At 42.8% G+C, this 21,422-nt stretch overlaps 1 protein-coding gene across 5 annotated transcripts in view; it reads right to left on the bottom strand.

Annotated features, from left to right (window-relative positions):
• Positions 1 to 21,422, bottom strand: part of SPATS2L (spermatogenesis associated serine rich 2 like) — a 165,009-nt gene that overhangs the window by 18,669 nt on the left and 124,918 nt on the right. For 4 of the 5 annotated variants that reach the window (XM_007094735.3, XM_042995019.1, XM_042995020.1 and 1 more), the window contains 2 exons: positions 18,613 to 18,819; positions 17,120 to 17,255 (listed from right to left, as the gene is read on the bottom strand). In XM_007094735.3, coding sequence (XP_007094797.1) covers positions 17,120 to 17,255; positions 18,613 to 18,819 — 343 coding nt within the window. The remainder of the gene's footprint in view (positions 1 to 17,119; positions 17,256 to 18,612; positions 18,820 to 21,422) is intronic. The other variant, XM_015543202.1, reaches the window with a different exon arrangement.

Here is a 21,422-nt window from a genome sequence, read left to right as displayed (position 1 = left end):
GTGCACTGTGAGGACTGTGATATGAGCCTCGCTGGGGACCGCCCGATCTTCACTGTGCTTGGTGCAGCCAGTCTGAATGTGCGCAAGTGAACACACACATGGTCAGCTGAGGAGGTGGCTGGGTTCCACGTTTGGGTCAATTTGAGGCTGAACAGATGGGAAGGCAGACTGAGGGTGAGAATGTGGAGCCCACCCTCAACCCCGGAACTGGCACAAATCTTACAGAGGGCTTTTGACTTCCACTGGACATGAATAGGAGTCCAGGACCACTTCTTAGGAACTTAGGAGCAGGGACACTCCAGCTGAAGGATGGGCTACAGGTCATGTGAGCCCTGCAGGTAGCTTGTGCTCCATTCTCTTAAGCAATGGAGTGCAGCAGGATTGCACAGGTTTGGGACGGCAGTGCAGGAATGTGCCACAAAGAGCACTAGAAACCACACACACTGCACAAGTATTTGCTGAGTGCCTGCCATGTGCCAGCGAGGGTGTTGAGGCAGGGAATGCTGCTGTGGATGAAGCCCCCTGCCATCCCTGTGGAGCCTACAGTCTTTTGGGGAAAGCTGAGACGAAGGGGAGAGGACCTGCCAAATTTACTGGGGAAAAGCAAAAAGCAGACGGTCAGGGAAGAAAATGACGGCAAGAAGAAATTCCTCCACCCGAAACCAATGTCCTAATTAGAGTCTGTGGGATTTGAGGGCACACAAGGTACACATAACTAAAGGACATACATGCACCCAATACAAGAGTGGGTGTCCTTAGCCTTCCCATAGGTGGGGGAGGAGCACAGCACGGGGAGTGCCCGGGCAGGGTCCCACGGTCCTCCCACGCATTCAGTCCCGGAACAAGGCTGAGACCCGGGAACCCTGCAGCCTGTGTGTGCGTGTTGGGAGGAGAGAATGGTGGAGGAACGGGCCTTTGCTAATTTCTTTACTAGCTACAAGATCATGGTAAATTCTTGTTGATTAAATTTGTTAACATAATTATGTGCCCAGAGGGTTTACGAGATGGACATTTTGGGTATAACACATATCCCCAGGTCTAACGCATAACAAAGGTGGATATTCATACAGTGGTTAGTTTGGGCCTTCTGGGGCCCAACAGGAGGAATGAAGGTTTTCACAATAAATTGCTAATCTGCTTAATGCCCACTTGAGGGTGTGATAAAGCTGTGAGGTTGGCATCAAACCATGCTTCCATTCCTCTGGGTATTTCAACAAAAGATTGTCCTCAAGCGTCTTAGTAATTCAAGCATTGCTACGTATGACTGCTTTCAAACCTCATGTGCAGAAAGGCAAGCCAGGAATCTCTGCTGAGTCAGGACCCTGCTCAGAACCCATGAACTGAATGCAAACCAGGATTAGGTGCCAGACTGAAGCAGCTCCCTCCAAACCTCCCTCAAGAATCTCAGTAAGATACACCTGAGGGTTTCTTTGGCTTTCACTTCCAAGGCAGCAGGATTGCGGAAGGGAAGTAGATACAGAGGGTGAAGAGGATTTCATAGTAAAGGCCAGTCTGTTCCCTAGCAGGCTGTCAGACAGTGAGGAGCCAGCATTACATCAAGCTGAGAACCAGATCGAAGGAAGGGTATGAAAGACTGTGTCTAAAAAATTCCAAATGCCCTCAGGACCTGAGGTCACATCCAGCTTCATGAGCACTTTCATCAGTGCCCTGCATGAGTCCTACTGGATCTTCTTAGAGGTCCTAGGACAGATACATACACTAGGTGCACTTGATGAGAAACACTGCAGGCAGGTAAGGACACAGGGTAGTACCAGATATGCAGGTAATCTGGAGTACCAGATATGGAGGGCAGGAGGGAGGGTCTTGAGAGAAATGACATCAGAGAGTTGAAGAGTCACAGAGAAATCAAAGGCAGTGTCACAGACCACATTCCTACTGAGGAACAGAAAGGGCACATGCTTGCTTTTTAGGTATACCTGTGCAGACAAGATGTCAGCCCTGAGTTGCCTTAAAAGGAGAGCTGATCATAACTGACACATCCTTAGTGCTTACTGTGTGGCAGGCACAACAAGTAGAGCACTAACACTTTACTGGAATGACCTTGTTTAAGCTTCATGAAATCCCAAAACGTATGAGCTCTATTCTCTTCTCACCACAGGGCCTTGGCACATGCCCTTCCCTCTTTTGGAAGACAACCCTCCTCCCCAACCCTGCCTTTCTTCACCTCATTAACTGTGAGTCTTCCTTCAGGTCTCCACTAAAATTATCACTTTTTCAGGGAAGCTCTGGGTTTAAAAAACTTCTACTTTATGGTCTTAGACAACTGTGGGTTCCTTGACAAGAAACTACTCAATAGAAATAATAACCAAATTATGGAAATAGCCCAGATGTCCATCGACTGATGAATGGATTAAGAGGATGTGGTGCATGCGTGCGCACACACACACACACACACACACACACACACTGGCATATTACTCAGCCATTAAAAGAATCTTACCATTTGCAGTGATGTGGAGGGAGACAGAGGATTATGCTAAGCAAAATAAGAGAAAGCTAAATACCATATGCTTTCACTCATATGTGGAATTTAAGAAACAAAACAGATGAACACGGGGGAAAGAAAAAAAGAGGGAAGCAAACCATAAGAGACTTTTAACTATAGAGAACAAACCGAGAGTTACTGGAGGAAAGGTGGGTGGGGGGATGGGCATTAAGAAGGGCATTTGTTGTGCTGAGCACTGGGTATTGTATGTAAGCGATGAATCACTAAATTCTACTCCTGAAAGTCGTATTACAGTATATGTTAACTAAATAGAATTTAAATAAAAACTTGAAACATAAAAAAAAGAGAAACTGCTCAATAGTGATAAATGGGAAGGAAGACAACATATTCATTTTTTTCCCGTGGGATAGCAATAATGAAACTTTTTAATTGGTATACTGTAGTGCTTGCATATAAATCATGTTTAAGCAAAAATTTATATAATTTTGTCACTGATGGAATCTAATCACTTGAGACATAAGCTTATGAATAAAAGTGCAATGATAATCACCAAACCACACAGGGTTTGGCTCAGAATCAAAACAGGTAGTTGATGATTCTGTATGCAAATTAGGGTGTTAATAAATTATTGAAATTTGTGCTTTCCCCCACTAATCATCTGGTTTTGAACATTTTTGCTTTGGAACTGTAATCCTCTGTACTTGACAGAAATACAGAACTCTTCAGCCTTTCACTGACCACTAAAAGTTCTTTAAACGGTTGGATAAAGTCCTCTGGAGGGCACCAGACTTAAGACACATTGAACATGTTTTACATAAACTGCGCTCACATAAAACCTATGCTGACCTCACATGTTTCAGATGTGCCCTTTATCCTTCCAAAAACACATCTTCTCATTTTATCTAAACTGTCTGGATAGTAAAATTTTATTCTGTTGCCATAAAAAAGCTTTTATTATTAAAGCAATAAGGTGTAAGGAGGAGATTACCATGGCAAAGCCTTTATGGTTTATTATATAGTTAATCACAGCGATAAAGTGTCATTTTATAAAAATGTTTCCACTGTCTTGATTCTTTTCTGTAGAGGACTTATAATAACAATAATAAAAAGAATCAGAGAGGCACTTCAGCAAGAAGAGATTTATTATTTTCTGCTCTGTGAAAGGCTCTTCTCTAAATCCAGAGGCTAAGACACCGAGTGACGAAACGGCTTCCTTTGGAAGCTGGGTGCACCACGTTGAGTCCAGTGCTCTTCGTCAATAAAGATGCTGTGATGGGGAGGCAGCCACAGGACTGTCAGTGGCTGATAAGCTGGAGAGCAGAACCTGCTGGTGGGTACGGGGGAACGAAAGCAGGATCTCAAAGGGAATTTCAAGACACCAATCTGCAACAGCAGCCAGACTCCATGTTAAAGAGTTAAAACTAGACCACAGCTCATCGCCATGAGTTTGCCTCAGGGAGGCTGTGGTGAGAGAAACTGCCCAGACCATCTGATCCCTGACCATCTGGCTTCAGGACCTTCTTGTGGATGAAGTGCTTACCTCCTCAGCTGCCAAGCAGAACAAAGCGGGCGGAGCGGAGGGGCAGGATGAGAATCCTGCAGAAGAGCCTCCTGTCTCCCCCCCCCCCCACCCCCCGCACCCAGTACAGAGAACGGGAATGTGGGAACTGCTGGGGGGAAAGAAGGTGATGTTTCAGCCTTTCTGGCTTGTACCAAAGAGCATAAAGTGGGCAAATGAGTGATAAAGTCAGAAAGCCAGACTTTGTATATAAAGAATTTCTCTCTTTCACTGAAGAGAAAGAGTAATGTAAAATCACCCCCCGCCCCCACTGTGGGCTGTGCCCCTTCCTACTGCATCAGGAGTAGGAACTGTGAATGCCCAGAGGAATGCCAGCTGAGCTCCCGGCTGCCTCGTAGTGCCTGGTGGCTGCCACGTGGGCCTTCAGCTGCGGAGCTAGCGCTGATGGAAGAGGCTGCCTGTCCTTCCCCTCTCCTGGGTCAGAGGACTGTGCCCACCAGGTGCCACCTTTATTAAACATTTAAGGTGCACTACACTGTTACCATGGGTACCATTTCCAGTCCAACTCCACAAGTACTAGCAGGAATTCTTGGACCCAGGGTTTCAGCTCACCCATTTCTCAACTATTGCTGTTGTCAACAGAGCTTCTGTCCTGGCTTGGTAGCCACAAATGCGTGAGACTATGTGTGGCTTCCTAGGGTCAGAGGACTGGCACCTCTACCACTTACAACAGGTGCCTGCAAACAGCACCCGTGACCTTGTATGCTGCCAATTCCCTGTTCCTCCTCTGTTCTGCTTCCTGAAGGGTAGCAGAGTATGCCCCCCACCCCCAAATATGGCACTCTGATGTACTGATGATTGTGAGCTGCAGGCACTTGAAAAACAGCCGGTGCAGGGAGATGTTGTCTCTGAACTCCCCTCATCTGCTTGAAGGCGGAGCCTCCAAAGGAACTCAGTTGTCATAAATCCCCTCCTGGGGAGTTTTGCCAACCAGGTAAGATTGCTGACTCCTGTCTCAGGAGAGGAGCCTAGAAGTCAACACCACACTCAGACACACTTTGTCACAAATGATCATACCTTCCGTCTATTCTTCTAAGGGCCCACTCATCTTTTCTAAGAATCACTTACTCTCCCCTGAAAGGCCTATATCCCCCTCTCCCCTTTCCCTGTTAACATGGTATTTAGTTCTGAATTCTAAGCCACCGTGGGAGCTCCTTGCTTCCTCCTGGGTATCTCCTCTGTATACATGAGGTGCACATGTTAACAAACTTGTTTGTTTTTCTCTTATTAATCTTTTATTACAGGGGTCTTGGCCGAGAACAAAAAGGGTAGAGGGAAAATTATGTTTCCTGACCTATATCCCCATCTTGTCCCCTCTCCTGTGCCCTGGAAGCTGGTCACTGGTATCGTCACTCACCCAGTTTCTGTGACTCCTTTTCCTTCTCTTCCCACGTGATCACGTCCTCTAAAGTCTACCCCAGAAATGTCTCCCCCACCCTACTCCTCGCCCACTGTGGCCGCTTACACTCCAGGCTCAGTACTAAGTAGCTGGTTATGTTGCATTCTTTAGTTGTACAGGGACCCTGGGGTCTGTCACATTCTACTCGGTACCTTTTTACGTTTAGATTTTACAACAAGTGGCATTCTTTTTGAAGACTGGGATTCTTCTTTTCTGAATGCAGCCATGGTGACAAACTGATCTTTCTAAAGACTTCCTGAATCCCACCCTTTTATTTGGCAAACATAACAAAACCCAACATACATGTCTACAGCATGTAGAGTAAGCTGAGACAGCCCTCTGGAAAGCTGCTTAGTCATTGGGACTATCAGGGAAATAAAGCAGCGCATGGTGCCTCTGAGCATGAATCACACTTAAAATATAAAGCAGTTAAAATCCCTCTGGCTGTCAATGAATGCAGTAACTGCACTCAGTTTGCCAATCAGGCTGAACTCGTTTTAGTTCTGTTTCTTTTATCAGAGGTAATATTATCTGTTAATGTTAATATCTCTTAGTTTTGTATTTTATATTGGGATCCTACAATGATTTAAATCACAGTCAATGAATATTTCATCACACTGTGTGAGGTGCACCTGTGGAATGAGACACGTGCAGATTTTAGCATAAGGAATGACTTCTAATACTTATAAAATCCAGGGTTCCTCAAAAAGCAAATAGCTAATTGAAAAAAAAAAACACAGGGATTCTTTTTCTTCTCGGAATTTTAAAAATGATATCAGAGTTGCAAAATCCTATAAACTGTACAAATTCTGCAATACCCCACGTTCAGCTGAAAAATCTACACTCCTTATATACCTCCATTTAGAATTTTACATATGATTTCATTTAATAATATAATTTATCTTTACTAATTATTTCTTAAAATTTTTTAATGTTTATTTATGAGAGAGAGAGAGAGAGAGAGAGAGAGAGAGACAGAGGTGAGTGGTGGAGGGGAAGAGAGAGGGAGACAGAGCTGTCAGCACAGAGCCTGACGTGGGGCTTGAACTTACAAACCGTGACATCATGACCTAAGCTGCAGCTGGACACTTAACTGACTGAGCCACCCAGGCGCCCCCTTTTTATTTTTACATTTGTTTATTTTTGAGACACAGAGAGAGACAGAGCACAAGTGGGAGAGGGGCAGAGAAAGAAGGAGACACAGAATCCGAAGCAGGCTCCAGGCTCTGAGCTGTCAGCACAGAACCTGATGCGGGGCTCAAACTCACAAACCGTGAGATCACAACCTGAGCCGAAGTCGGATGCTTAACCGACTGAGCCACCCAGGCACCCCTTTAATATAATTTTTTAATGTTTATTTATTTTTGAGAGAGACATAGAGTGCAGGTGGGGAGGGGCACAGAGAGAGGGAGACACAGAATCTGAAGCAGACCCCAGGCTCTGACCTGTCAGCACAGAGCCCACTGTGTGGCTTGAACTCACGAACCGTGAGATCATGACCTGAGCTGAAGTCGGATGCTTAACTGACTGAGCCATCCAGGCACGCTACCAGGCTCACCTTTGCTAATTATTTCTTAGTTTTGTTTCTTTCCCTGGGGATCACTATTCAGGGAAAGTAACTTAACTGTATTTCAGTTTCTATAGCTGTAAAAATTATCATTTAATCCCACCCCCTTATTAAAAAAAATTATACTAACTCTGGAACAAAAAGCAAACTTTTATCTGTGGATGTTAACTGTCTTATAGCACAAGGGTGCCATTTAAGGAACAGAGTTAACATTCTTCACATTTTAATTTCATTTTACATGCTCATTTAAAAAGCTGGAAAATATAGAAAGCAGGATAAAATAAAACACATTTCAAAATAAAACAAAATGAGGCAAAATATCTCTTCGTTTCATACCCAAAATAGAGTCAACCACTCAGAACACTGTTGCATTTCTTTCCAATCTGGGGGGTTGGGAGGGGAGGCATCTATGCAGAAGCCATCAGTGTTGTTGAACACAACTAAGAGGAACAGAAACTGGAAGAGACTGATGTGGCACAAGGAGTCACAGCAATGCTGGCCCACATCCAGCCCAAGGCCCCAGCCTGGCGGAGATGGCTCCTGGCCTCCCTATGGGCTCTTGCGTGAGAAGGGGACCTGGGCACCTGATGCTCTTCACCGCCCAGCACCTCCAGCCTCACATGCCAGCACCTGCCCTGGTTCTCTGGCTTCCCAAGTGGGGGTAACAAATGAAATGTTAAACTTCATATACTTTACTCTTCATTTTAGAAAGTAGACTTTCCTCATTTCTAGTATACAGATTAAACAGTGGCATACATATGTGACTTACAAATAAGTTTTCTGGTTCGAGAGGGATATGCTCATAGTTCATTTATTAATGGAATGAGACCCAGGGAATGTGCTCCTCCCAGAGAGTGCACCGGGGTCTCTCATGCTTGTGGTTCCTTGTGTTGTTTCTTCTGCATGGAATCCTCTCTCCCTTCTCAGTCTGGCAAATTCCTAGCCTTACTTCAAGTGCCAGCTCCAGCATTACCTCTGTGGTGGACCCTTTCCCTGCCAGCCAGAAACCCTACCCCATGCGTGCTTCCCAACAGTTTTCGCCACACTGCATCACACAGCTTGCTTCTGTACACTCTCATTAGACTTTGGACCTTTTTTGTAAAGACATCATCTTCTATCCCTCAGTATTACCAGCAGTGTTTCTTCAAGTGTGGTCCTGAGACCAGGTACACTGGCACCCACTGCACTCATTAGATGCAGATGCCTGGGCTCCACCTGCACCCACAGAAGCAGAGCCGCTAGGAATGGGGCCCAGGTGCCCCCTGTGCATTCCAAAGTTTGAGAAACACCAGCTCACGACACATTCATCTCCCTACTGGATGGGTGAATGAAGAAAGGGGAAGAGAAAGCAGAGAGAAGGCAGGGCAAGGTGTGAAAGGGGAAACGAGGGTTGATCTGGTGGCCATTCAGAATCAGGGGTCAAAAGGCTTTTGCCTTACTTCTGTCTTCATCAAGCAATGAACAGTAAAAACTTGTGTTGAGATATCCATATCTCATAGCTGGGATCCACTGCATGCTAAACAGAAAAGTGGAGAAGGACAACTTCTTCCCATTGTCTTGGTACAGAGAGAAATAAATTTACTAAATGCTTATCTGGAAGGGAAGAGAACCAACCTATATGGGTCAGGCTACAGATTTACCAGAATAATCTGAGAAATGCATACATTGTACATGAATCTTGTACACGAATCTTCATAAAACCTCTAGATAGTGACAGTAGTACCCCATTTTGTAGCTGAGTAGAAGTTAAGAAACTCAACCATCTTCAGGGTTAGAATATGTGGAGATGAGATTAAAACGCTATTTTAACTCTATACTCCATGCCTCCTAATTACGTGGTTAATAAGCCTTGGAAAATGTGACTTTTGTTATAATATGGCTTACTAAGAACCAAAAGTTTACAGTCACTGAAAGAACAATGTAACTGACATATAAGCAATTCTGTTACATGACTTCAGGCACAGCCTGTTCTGTGATTTCTTGCTGTCCTAGGTGACAAATTGCCCAGAATGATTCCTTAGTCTCACCCTCAGAGATTACAGTCTTACTCTATATCCGTGTCATAAACAGAAATAAGTTCTAAGATCCATTCTGAAGTTGTGATCTAGGATATCCCACTTTGAAAACTATACTGTATTTTATATTTATACTAATATATATATGAACAAATTTGTCTTATTTTCCTAGTGAAAATAGATGATACTATAGAGTGAAACACACACACACACACACACACACACACACACACACACACACACCACATACTTCCCATATGGGATTGTACAGGGAGAACAATTTGCTTAATTCCTTTTTCAATTTCTATTCTGTGGTGAAAACTAACCCTGTATTCGGGAGCATGTTTCCAGGTGGGTATGATTCGTAGCCTTCCTTTGCTGAAAAGATTCAGAAATCTTTTCAGATTTCAACTGAAATCGCAATCAACGTCTTGTCCTCCAGCTCTTATTGTGGGTCTGTTATTTCACAGAGAAGGCTGCGGTGAAAGGGAAGCTGACCTCCACTGCCGAGTGTGTGACGAACATAACGAATGGAGGTAATCACACACGCAGCTCAGAAAGGCTACCAATACAGGGTGCTATTTATGCTGGTTTCCTGGGGACCATCCCCAACTGAAAAGGCCAGTCCGGTACTTTTTTTTAATTTATCAACCTGCTCTTCCTTCATGTCGACTGATTCACTCAGTCCTTGCAGTGGCCCTGGGGAAACATCTAATGCAGAGGAAAACCTCGGGGAGGAGAGAAAATAGGAAAAAAGAAGCTTTCACCTCCAAAGAGTGAGCTACACCTATTTAGAATGACACATATTCACAAACGAGGCAAGATTTGAAATACAGTGTACCACAGGGACTTGCCTTAGTCACAAAGTCACAAGAACCTTGAGTTTCTCCGTGGTTTATGGTATTTACCCTTTTCACAATTTCAGAATGGATGCCGGAGCTTATTTCTGTTTATTGGACTGGTGCAGAGTAAGGAAAAGGAGTCATTCTGGGCAATTTGTCAGCTAGGACAGCAACAAAAACCATACATATGGCTCTCCTGAGGCATAAATATATTTATTAGCCTCTTCCATCATTGCCTCTTGATATCCTTTGCAGGTGTATGTTTATCTCCATACTGTGAGTTCTTTTAATATGCTGGCATAACCTCGAATATTGGGTGTGGGGAGGAGGAACAGGCTTGTTTAATTTCCGTTGTATAGTTCTTTGTACAAGTCGCAAGCAGGTGGGCACTTAGAAAAATCTTCTGATGAGAAGGAAAGAGATTAGTCAGAAAATCTTTGTTGGTACGGGTTTTGATCAATGGGAAGATTATATTTATTTCCAAAGCAGAAAGGACATAGAGACTTTTTTTTATTAAATTTCTTTAAAAAACCATAAAAAATACAACGCAGACTCCTGACTTTGTCTTCATTACACGTCTAAGGAGTTGGCAAAATCTAGCAATCGTTTAACACATTGCTGGTATTTTAACAGGGAAGCAAAGTCTGTAAATCATTATATCACAATGGCTGAAAAGGTTCCCAACGTCAGCTCTCCTACAGGGAATCCTATTACAAACATCCCCTGTTGAATGGCCTGGAGAAAAGGACAACACGCTCTTCCAGAACTCTTGAGCTCTGCGGTGCAAGAGGAATGCGTACCACTTCAGCCATGGTTTTAAAATGGAGTCTCTACCTCTTATCCACGCTTACGTCAGTATCTTCCATGTGACTGAACTCAAAAACCAAGTCTGCTTGTTGTCACAGCATCTGTTCTGTGGTACAGTTCTGATTCTAGAACCTGCCTCACCTAATACATATTTTTCCTCCCCTCACCCATAGAGGTAGACGTAGCGCCGGCCGCAACTTCCATGATTCTCCTAATTAAACAGTCACCAAGTGTTTGCTCAACCACAACTGCACCATAAGGCACAAAGAGACCTGTTTTCATTCAGCTTAAATAGCTCAAGGGCTGGCACACTTGAGGATGTCACTGGCATTACAGTAGCTGGACACAGGCCACGTATGCCCAGGAGCACCAAGTAATACTGCTGGCTGGCTGAAGCCAGAGAAAAATAATAATCCTTTAAACAGACACTTAATGAAACAATTCCCTACTGTATTTATCTTCACGTACCTCAGATCTTCATCCTAATCCTCGGCTCCCCCACCCCCCACCCTGCGGTATTGGTTTTATTGCAAAATGAGAAAAAGACTCAGGTAGAGACAGAATGGCTAATGAAAGGGACTGCCTGTTGTTAGCTGCAACCTTTGGTTCTTAATTTTTCCATTCTCTCCTAAGGACTGAGTTGAATTCTCTAATGCAAAATAGACAAAAAGCAAAGCCCTCAATTTTCTACACTTCAACATAATTGTTTTTTCTGGTCTTAAGGAAACAAAAATGTAATTTAACCTGTAAAATGCATAGTTAGAAAGCTTACATTTAAAATTTCCTTGAAAAGAAGAGGACACTATGGTTATGTTTTTTTGGGTATGGAAATGACTGGAAAGGAAATTTCCTCTCTCAGGTTTCCAGCAGTGGGTTAGGAGGGCAACTGGGAGAGGGGCAGATAGATACTCAGAAGTGCAGCAAAGGGGAGGAACCCCGGTCCCTCCTTCAAGGAGCCACAGCAGGGCCTGTAGAAGGACTGATGGACTCTTCCTCTCACTCTCTTCTTGCCTGGGCTTTCCCAGTGTTATTGATGTCTTGGGACAGATAATTCTTTGTTATGGGTGCTGGGAGGGGAGGGCTGTTCTGTGCATCGTAGGATATTTAGGGGTATCCAGATGCCAGTAGCACTCCCTTCCTGCAGTTGTGACAGCCAAAATGATTTCCAGACGTGCCAACGGTCTCCTGGGGGGCAAACGCATCCAGCTGAGAATAGTGCACTAGCCCCAGATGTACCACTCCCTCTGTATGACTCTCAACCAGTGGTTTTCACCCACAGAGGCAGAGAAGAATCACCCGCAGTTCTTTAAAAAAAACAGCAACAGCCTATTCCGGAGTCCCCGTCAGACCAGTGGCATCCACATCTCTGGTGGTGGCACCTAGGCGAAGGGTGACCACAGTGCTCTCAGAGCTTTTAATTATAGTGTACACACATATACTTCGGTATGGAGAGAAGTAAATATTAATTTACAAGCATGATCTTTCAGTCAATGCTCGGTTATTCACAAAGAGAACGTCCTGGGGAAACCAGGCTCTTAGCATTAAATGGGAAGCCAGGTATTGACCAAAAATCAGCTAAAAGTTTGGGGAATGTGGTGGGCGGGGGTATGGTGGGGAGAACCAGCCCAGGACTGCTGGAGAAATAGCAGGAGGAAAGAATCCTGCTATGTGTAAACCTTCAAGGGAAGAAAATTGGTCTTATTTGGACTCAAACTGAAGCAGTTCCAAGGTGGTATGTGCCAAGATTTTTACATTATTCAGGCACCCAAGGAGCAGCAAACTGGGGGTATGTGGCACATTGTTGCATTGCTTGTTCTTAAAGTCTCCACTGGCAATTTCCTCTTCGGGAGCCCTTGGAAAAAGGACATGACGTTTCAAATGTCACAGTGATGTCACAGACCACATCTGGTCCACATGCGGGGCCGCCCAGCTGACCACCCTTTGGTCTATGTGTGGTCTTGCATGGCTAACAGCGAAGCCTCCACAGCAGATGAGAAGCCGCCTTTGTGGAGTGGAATTTGAGGGATGCCGGAAGCAGACACACTTAATCTCAGAATGGCTTTTTCTTCAGCCTGAAATTCTCACTTTTATAGGGTTATTCTTTCGGCTGATGGAGAAGAGTCTCAAGAGACTCTGGTTAACACTTGCGAGCATAAAAATATGTCACTGTGGGAAGGAGGACCCATGATCATCAAAAGGATGAGCTTATCAGTGACACAACAGTGAGTTTCAACCGTTAATATGGAAAAAAGGAACGCGATACGGGGACCCCATTACAAGTTCATCTGGTAGCCAGTGGTGTGGGGAGGAACCCCTGGCCTGTGAGGAGCTGCAGGAGGTCCACCTGTCTTTGCTGGGAGGGAGGACACTCACAGTGGAGAGAAAGCAGGCGAAGAAAGAGGAAGGCAAGGGCTGGGGGGCCAGGGCTGGAACTGGCCTACTCCAAATTCTGCTTAAGTACGACTTGGCGCCACTTCAGGAAAAAATAAACATGAGGTGTAAGAACACTGTACAGGAATCATGCTTTGATTTCCCTTTCCTGTATGGAAGCAAAGCAGCCTAAAAATATTGTCTCTTCCAGCCTCCATTCCCTATGGCCCTGTTACCCCATCCCCAGCACACGTTCTACCCTCTGGCTCATCACCATCTTCCATTTCCTTTTAGGAGTGCTTTTAATTAGAGGTTAAATTGACAATAGCACCTAGCAATTTTTACAGCTCTATTCTGGAATACTTTCTCCCCTGGCATATGGCACAGCTATCAAGTATTATTCTCCTGCCTTGATGTTTTTTGAAGTTAATGTTTATTGTTCATTTTAAGCCTTCACCATCAACTTGGACACGCACACACACAAATTTGTGATGAGAAACTAGACTAGTTTGCACACAAACCAATTAAATCTGTAGCTATGATTCCAAAGGACGAATATTTTCCAGTTGTGGTAGGGGGCCAATCATATAGAAAGGAAACCAGCTGTTTCATGTTAGTTCCTGATGTGACTTTTCATAGACACTCATGTTGCAAAATTTATTTTCTGTTAAGACAGTGTGGGATCACCGTGTCATCTTTGCTGCCCTCTCAAATCCCCGATTCTTTCTGGGAAAAGAGAATGATCCACATAATGGTCATTTAGCCCTATGTAACTGTGTCCTGGCCAAATGCCCACTTTGATATTATAATTTAGCTACTTAATGGTTTTCTTCAATAACTGCACTGAAAAAAGTATTCTTCACAGCCAGACTGGGAAGGACAAGCATTTGGTTCATCTCGTTCTGATGTGTGCCCGCTGGGTACTGAGCACGTGCAAGCAGGTACTTTTTCCCAGCCCCCCCAAATCACCATTCCCATGAATCCCGGCAGGCTTTGGGGAATCTGATCAGGCAGGATTCATCTCCTGAAGCTGGGCAGCAAAGCGAATGTTCAGAATTTCTTACCTGAGAGTTTCTTTTTATTTCTAAACTACACACAATGCCTGCTGAATGCTTCAGTGAGAGCACCGGATGGCCTGGAGTAAGGACAGAAGGACCACAAGTGCGATGTCGCTGCGTACCAGGTGAGTTAACATCTGTCCCTGAACCAGCATTCATTTTGGAACTCTCTGCAAGACTTGTCCCACATTTTCCAAATCTGGATGTGCCTTACAATGTGATCCTGAGGTTTACATGTGAACAGCACTGCATTCGCAAGTCTCTCTAATGCCTGGGGTCCATGATTTCACCACCAATTGGAAAGCTGCATTTTTTAAAACATGTAAGCTGCCTTCTTCAATTCTGTGATCCGCTTTTTTTTTTTAAGAGTGCCAAAATCCCTAAAATTCATCCCTTTTTCCCCCTCAGAAAACAAAAGGGAGTTATTCAAGTAAATCACCATGTTGGCTGGGCTGCAGGCTAACTTGGAACAGAGGTAAAGTTTTTCCATTTGGTCGAAATGTATGTTAATGGCCTATTAAAAAGAATTACTTTTGTTTTATTTTTAAGGTAATATATATGTAATTATTTTGGGATCATTTTATTAAAGGTTAGATAACAAAACAAGTGCTGCTGTTTACTAATTTTGTAGCAACAGCATGTAAAAAAATGGTTAATCTATATTTGTTCGTCTTCAGTTTGGAGGAAATGTGCCATTTGTTAAGAGGTGACTTTTAAGCAGCAGTACGGCTTGGTAGAGCTCATTCAGGAGTGATCTTTACCCATCAGTTTAAAACAAAATGTGAATTACAAGCAGAGAAAAGATACACAACTTCTCTGGGTGCTGACTTTCCTGGCCCCACACTTTCAGATCTCGAGGAGTGAAACAGTCAAAGAGTCTGTTATAAATCTCGAGATGTCTCGTGACCCATGTGGTATTCATTTTACTAAGGAAATAAAAAAAAGTACTCAGAGCAGCTGGAGGAGGGAGGTAATTTGAGGTCACTGCTACACTTTGTCAATTAGTGTGAGTCACTCAGATGGAAGGTATCATACAGAGGCCTCAGAGGAAGAGTTTACTCTAAAATGCCACACAAAAGAGTAAGACAGAGTGGTCTTCTCTGAATAGTTAACTAATGCCTCCAGAGACTAGCAAACTACGACCCCCACAAGCCAAATCTGGCCCACTGCCTTTCGTGCCGTAACAGTAGAGCTGAGTAGTTGCACAGAGACTTTGCAGACTGTAAAGCTTACTAGCTGGCCCTTTATAGATAAAGTTTGCTGACTCTGGCTCTAGAAAACAGGCCTGGAAGTTGAGTGCGCTTATGTATATTAGGGTAATTTAAGGATAGATTTAAAAAAGTCATAGAACTGTAAAATTTAAAAAACCAACCATCATAATAACACCTTTCATTTGTATAGCATCTTTATGTTCTCTAAGTACTTTCAAACATAATCTTGGAGTTTACTTTGAACAATTACTTGGTTTATTGTCTGATCAAACAGAGAAGAGTTCCACTAAGGTCGAGATGACGTGACTGGGTGGAGGGTAAGTGATTCCTCACTGAATGATAACCGAAGGAGATGGTTTTCTTTCAAGTTTCTGGTATCTTATGCACATGGGGATCTTATACATAGCAGATGGTTTAAAATTCAAGAATTTTAGATTGTGTTAAGCGTAATCCTTGGTTTTACACAACTATAATCTGCTAAAAAGCACATCTATGTCAAAGAAAGGACTTGGAAAGGAAAACCATGCAGAAGATGTGACCAAATTCTAGAATCATGGGAGGCCAATGAGATACAGAGAACACATGTGAGCCTGGGCACTGCGGACATGTTTTTCTGTTTTTAGCACCCTGATTTTCCTCTGGGGAACTCTCCAGTGATTTTCAACTCTCAGTTCATGGGGTTCAGGTGGGGCTCACCCTACCACTAACTCTGTGGTAGGCACAGGACCCAGCCTAGCTAGTGGGAAGACCCTGTCCCTCTTGCCACAGTGACTAGTTTAGGGACAGAAGATTGACCCAACCTACCCAGTGCAAATTAGCCCTTGGATTTCTGTTGGAACACTAGAGACAAAGCTCTCTCTCAGATCACAGGAACTAAGGATTATGTAAGGTTGGAGCTGCTTGGGGGTCATCTTTGCTACCACATGGAGAGATCATACCTAAGAATCAAGCCAAGGATAAGCAGAACCAGGAGACTGTAGGAGACACTGAGAGAGGAAAGGAGGGTGAGAAGGGGAAAGGGAGAAAGGTAGAGAGAAACTGAATTCTCATAACATAATTTGGGCTTAGAACCAAATTCGCCTAAAAGAATCTTGTGGATTTCTCATGTACATCAGCCAAACAATTCTCCTTTGTCATTAACTAGTGTGACTTGGGTTTCCATCGCTTGAAACTGAAAAAGTCTTGACTGATACACTAAGAAGTTTTTCCACTTATAATAACTTAACCTTTACCAGGAGATATTTCATTGCAGCTGTGGACATGAGCAAACATACATGGCTCAAAGAGATGCCTTCTTTCAGCGTCAGTTGCAGAGCAGGGCAGGGCAGGACCAAAGCCACACCAGAGTACCATTTCTTAATTCCAGCCTTCAAGATACCTCAGAATGGGATTCTATCACTCAGCTTGCCTAAGATGTTTCTGAGTTTTGTTAAGGGAGTCTTTCTTATTTTATAATGATAAAGCTGGAAAATATTTGTTCTCAGTATCACTCATGATATTAGCCTCCCAGGGATTTGTCAAAAATATCGTTTGTTGAGGTTGTGTTCTACATCATTCATATACTTTGGGGCCAACTTCAGACTCCAATGAATTATGTGTATCAGGTTTCTTTTTATTCAAACACTTTCCCTTCATTTTTATTCCCAAGATATATGCCTCTGCCTATAGGACTTAAAAAAAATTCACTGAGGAGTTGTTCTGTGATGTTTATGCATTAAATAAACAATGTTTTCCATCAGATGCTTTTACCTGTAGGAACAGCTCAAGTGCCACAAGTTTATAGTTTCTAAGTCGAATTACTTACCAGTTGTGTAATTCAGCAAAGGCAGCTTTGATCTTCTTCACTGAACTATCCACTTCTTCCTTGATCATGACACGATATCTAGTTAGAGACACAGTGCAGCGTTGCAAATCCTTCACCGATTTCTCAATGTTTGGGCCTACAAGTAATGTCATGAAAAAAATGTTAAATTGAACACTTTATCTTTTTACTTGTGAGCTAAATAGCAACAGTGACAAAAGCAGCTAACTCACCCCACCCCCTAATAAGAGATTTATCTTTTGTTTCTCAATGAAAAAAAAAAGTTCTGTCAAGAAGATGTTTATATGTTTATAACCCAGAGTTTTAAAAATCCACAGTGGGGATATGTATGGCCCCTGAGACTGCTGTGATTTTACCAGTGGGTTCTGTGGGTGGGCCATTCTGGGCATACGTGTCTCCTCTGTGCTTTGGAAAGAGGTTCTGATCATCATGTTCTATCACGAACTGCAGTTTCTTAGAATCTGATATGTCTAAAGACCATTTGTGCTGCTGGCTCTCACCACTCTGTGTGGTTAGAAGCCAGCAGGGCTTTTGGATGAGGAAAATGACATGGAGATTGGGAGAGGTACAAATGAGCTAGAGAGAGGACGGAGCATTGGTGCCAGGTACGCTGGCTCTGGCCCATCAGTCCTGAGCCAGCCCTGTAATTAGAGCAACAGCACTGAAAGCTGCTCTGGAGGCGCCAATCTTGCCTGACTTCCTGAAACCGTCACCAAGGTGTACAGATAGTACAGTGCGAATAGGCGGATTGTACTTATCCCAACAAGGCCATGTTTCTTAGAAGAAAGAAATCTCCCTCCAGAAAAGTAAGGAAGTATATCAAACCAAAGCCAAGGAAATCAGATACAACTAAGGCTGAATGAGAAGGATATTATTTAATCTGCTGGGAATCAGAAAGGAAGTGATTTATCCCCTTTCATTTTTAATACCAGTTATGTATAAAGTATAGCAAAGCTCAAAAAATAATAAAAATATAGCATGTCAGATATAAAACCCTCTTTCGGTGTTACATTGTCTGAAGGTTCTAACACAGAACTGAATTTACATGAAGAATATCATCTAAAGAAGACATCATCAGCTTCTGGATTCATCTTCATTCAATGCAAGTTAAGAACATGTGTGTCTGGGAAACATTCAGCATTCAAGTTACTAAAAGAGCTCCTGCATTAACATTTGCTTCCTAAGACATTAGGGTAGAAAGTATTTGTGGTGCAAATTTATCCATGCCTACAAAGAGAAGAATGACCACAGAGAGGCAGAGAAAGGGGATGTAATTCCTCTTAAACACTCGAGACCTTTGATTTATATGGGAGGAATCACATCTACTTTTCAATCTATGTTGGTCACAGAAAGAAAGGCAATTTCATGTGCATCTCTCTTCACTAAGCAGCATCTTTTGGAAAGTTCTATCATTCTGGCACTTCTCTGTGTGTGTAAAATAGGTTGAATCATTTGTGCAAAAGAAATCACTTTACCTCTTTTCTTTGCCAACTCATCTGGCTTTATTTCAAGATGAGCTGCAGGGGTATTGGACTTAACAGGAGATGTTTTTGCCTTAGGCTTGCTTGGGTTACAAGGCTGCTCAGCTGACCACTGTAGGCCATCTGACCCCTCTGGTGTTCCATGTATAGGTTTGGGGTTCCCATCTAAGGACAGTTTCTGTTGCAGTGGTCTGTTGCCTTCTGTAAGAAAACACCAAATAATGACTGTGAAGTGATAAGCTAAAAACACTGATGAGAAAGTGATGGGGGGGTGCCAAGATTTTCATTTTGTTTACATGTTGGCAACAGTGTCCTTCATTGCAAGCAGTGAGGAAACTGTTTTAATAGAATCTCTAGAAGATTTGAGGATGTACTAGAAAATAGAGCCTTGCACTTGTGAGTTGGTAGACCTGGGGTGGGTGTTTTGGCTCTGGTAATTACTTGCACGGTGACCCTGGGCCAAGCCACTTAACATCTCTGAGCCTTGGTTTCTTCACTCATAACAAAGGTTATTTATTAGGAGATGAGAAGATTTTTTTTCCCCATTCAGTAAAGGTATAGGCATCTTTAAGTATGATTTCATATGGAGGCTATAAAAATGCAGCCCTCCTATCTCCAAGCGCTACATTAATGTCTTGTAGTATTTTATTCTGAATTAATGAAGGCAGAAGAGTGATTGGAGATAGGGCAAGAATGAAGTGACAACAGGTACTATAATCATTTCACTTAATTTATGGAGGGATTAAATTGGGAAACATCATAATATCTCAACTATATTTAAAATCTAGGGAGTCAAATTCTCTCTGGAGCTTTAATAGATGTAGCAATAAATTAGCAGCACATTGCTTTCAGCATCTTTTAAAGGTAGGTTTCTATTAGTTATTGCTGGAGTGAATTAAATGGCACCTTAGTGGCCTGAGAAGGAAATGTATCACCCTTAACATCTTACTCACAACCAGAGAAAGCTATGGGTGTAAAAAAAGGGAAGCCAGCATGTTTTGAAGGCTAGGTTCTTAGAGAAAGCTGAGTGTAGTAGAAAGAGTGCAGGTTTAGACCCAGGAGACCAATGTTCTGAGCTTCCCTATGTCCTGCATGAGCCTGTAGGAATGACTTCACTTTTCTGGCTGACTGTGGCTCACTTTCAAACAGCGCACAACGTCATCTCTATGAATCCCAACCCCTTTCACCCTGCCTCACTTCTCTCTGCTCTCATGTTGCCTCTTAAAAACTTACTGCCTTGTATTTTAGCACAAGGCTTATGTGTCTGCCCTTCATCCTTGCCTTGAGGAGGCTAGGACTCCCTTGAAGTCAAATACTGAAATCAGATTCATTTCTGAAGCCTAGTACTGTGTCTGGCTCAATAGCTATCTGTAAAACTGTGACTGAATTAAAGTACTCTTAAAATGATTTCACAGGAAAACAAAAACAAAGAACAAACAACATTTTTCCTAACACTTGTCACAAACATTATAGAGACTGTACTCAGAAAGTGCAAAAGAATATGATCTGGGTCTTAGTCAATTTGATATTAGACATTAGCCCATTTAAGACAAGTGTAAATTTGACTTTACTTGAATCCATCATTCATAATCTATATATCAAGAAAGCACAGCATACATTTTATGGTCTGAATGATGAATACTCTTTAAAGGTAAATTACATTACACAATGAAATGTTCAGCAAAGGCAGTGAACAAGTTAAATACTGAAAACACCATTTCCTCCAGCAATGATTTAAATGGTAAACAGATTTAAATGGTATTTAATGGTAGTAAACAGATTTAAATGGTAGTATACAATTTTATCTTTATGTATACTAAAGGAGAACTTCAGTATAGGGCAGTGGTTGTCAAGATTTAGTGTGTGTGAGTTCTCCCTCAGTGGTTGTTACAAATGCAAATTCCTGGACAACGCATCCAGGGATTCTGATTCAGCAGTGGGCCCATGATTCTACTTGCCAGGCGATTCTGTTGGGGTGAAGGTGGATGGCACCACCCACCTGGAGAAACTCTACTGGAAAAGATGGAAAACTAATTTTTTGATGAGTCTGTAAATGTTTTGTTAAAATTGTGGTTAAGGACAGGCTGGCTCCAATTCATTCCCTCTCTAAATCATAGAGAAGATTCAGCCGTGGTGAAATAGTATAAATTGAGAATCTAAAATATAGCTTATTGTGCATAGTGTAGTAAATTAGTCTTATTCTTGAAAATAAGGGGATTTGTATTATAGCCTAATGGAAATAATGACCTTAGAATGAAGGGAAAAAATTATTCTGTTGGATGCTTTAGAATTTTAAATGGAAGGCAAGCATGCAAATGAGCATGAGTTCAGTGACCTAGAGCTGAAAATATTTTGTTTGTGTCTCAGAGAACTGGTATGTGGGCTACTGCTTCGTTTTATCATTCATCCAACAAATACCCATTGAGAAATCTGAGTAGCAGGTTTTTTTTTAGGGTCCTGAAAAGCTGTCTCATTATTGGTGGAAATCGCTGAACACTGGGAAGATCTGAAATTCTCAAAGATGACTTGGATGTATTTGCACGTTGGCTGTACAGATCTGTCTCCAAATATAGTAAAGCTCTGGGGCTCTTTCACATAAAAGCTGGTGGTGAGTTACTCAGCTATAACAGAATTAGGTTCATCTTAACCACGAATCCTGACATTTCTAGCAACAGAATAATGGGGGTTCTTTCCTGGATACAGTGATTTCCCTCTAACATTATGGCCAGAAGTACCATCGGTTCTTTATCTTTCTGGAATCTACTTGTAAACTTCACCAGCCTGTAGCTTACCAAGAGTTGATT

Source organism: Panthera tigris, chromosome C1, assembly GCF_018350195.1.
Source record: "Panthera tigris isolate Pti1 chromosome C1, P.tigris_Pti1_mat1.1, whole genome shotgun sequence".
Classification (NCBI taxonomy): Eukaryota; Metazoa; Chordata; class Mammalia; order Carnivora; family Felidae; genus Panthera; species Panthera tigris.
The sequence above is the reverse complement of the archived record's forward strand: the minus strand, read 5'-3'. Positions and strand labels throughout refer to the sequence as shown.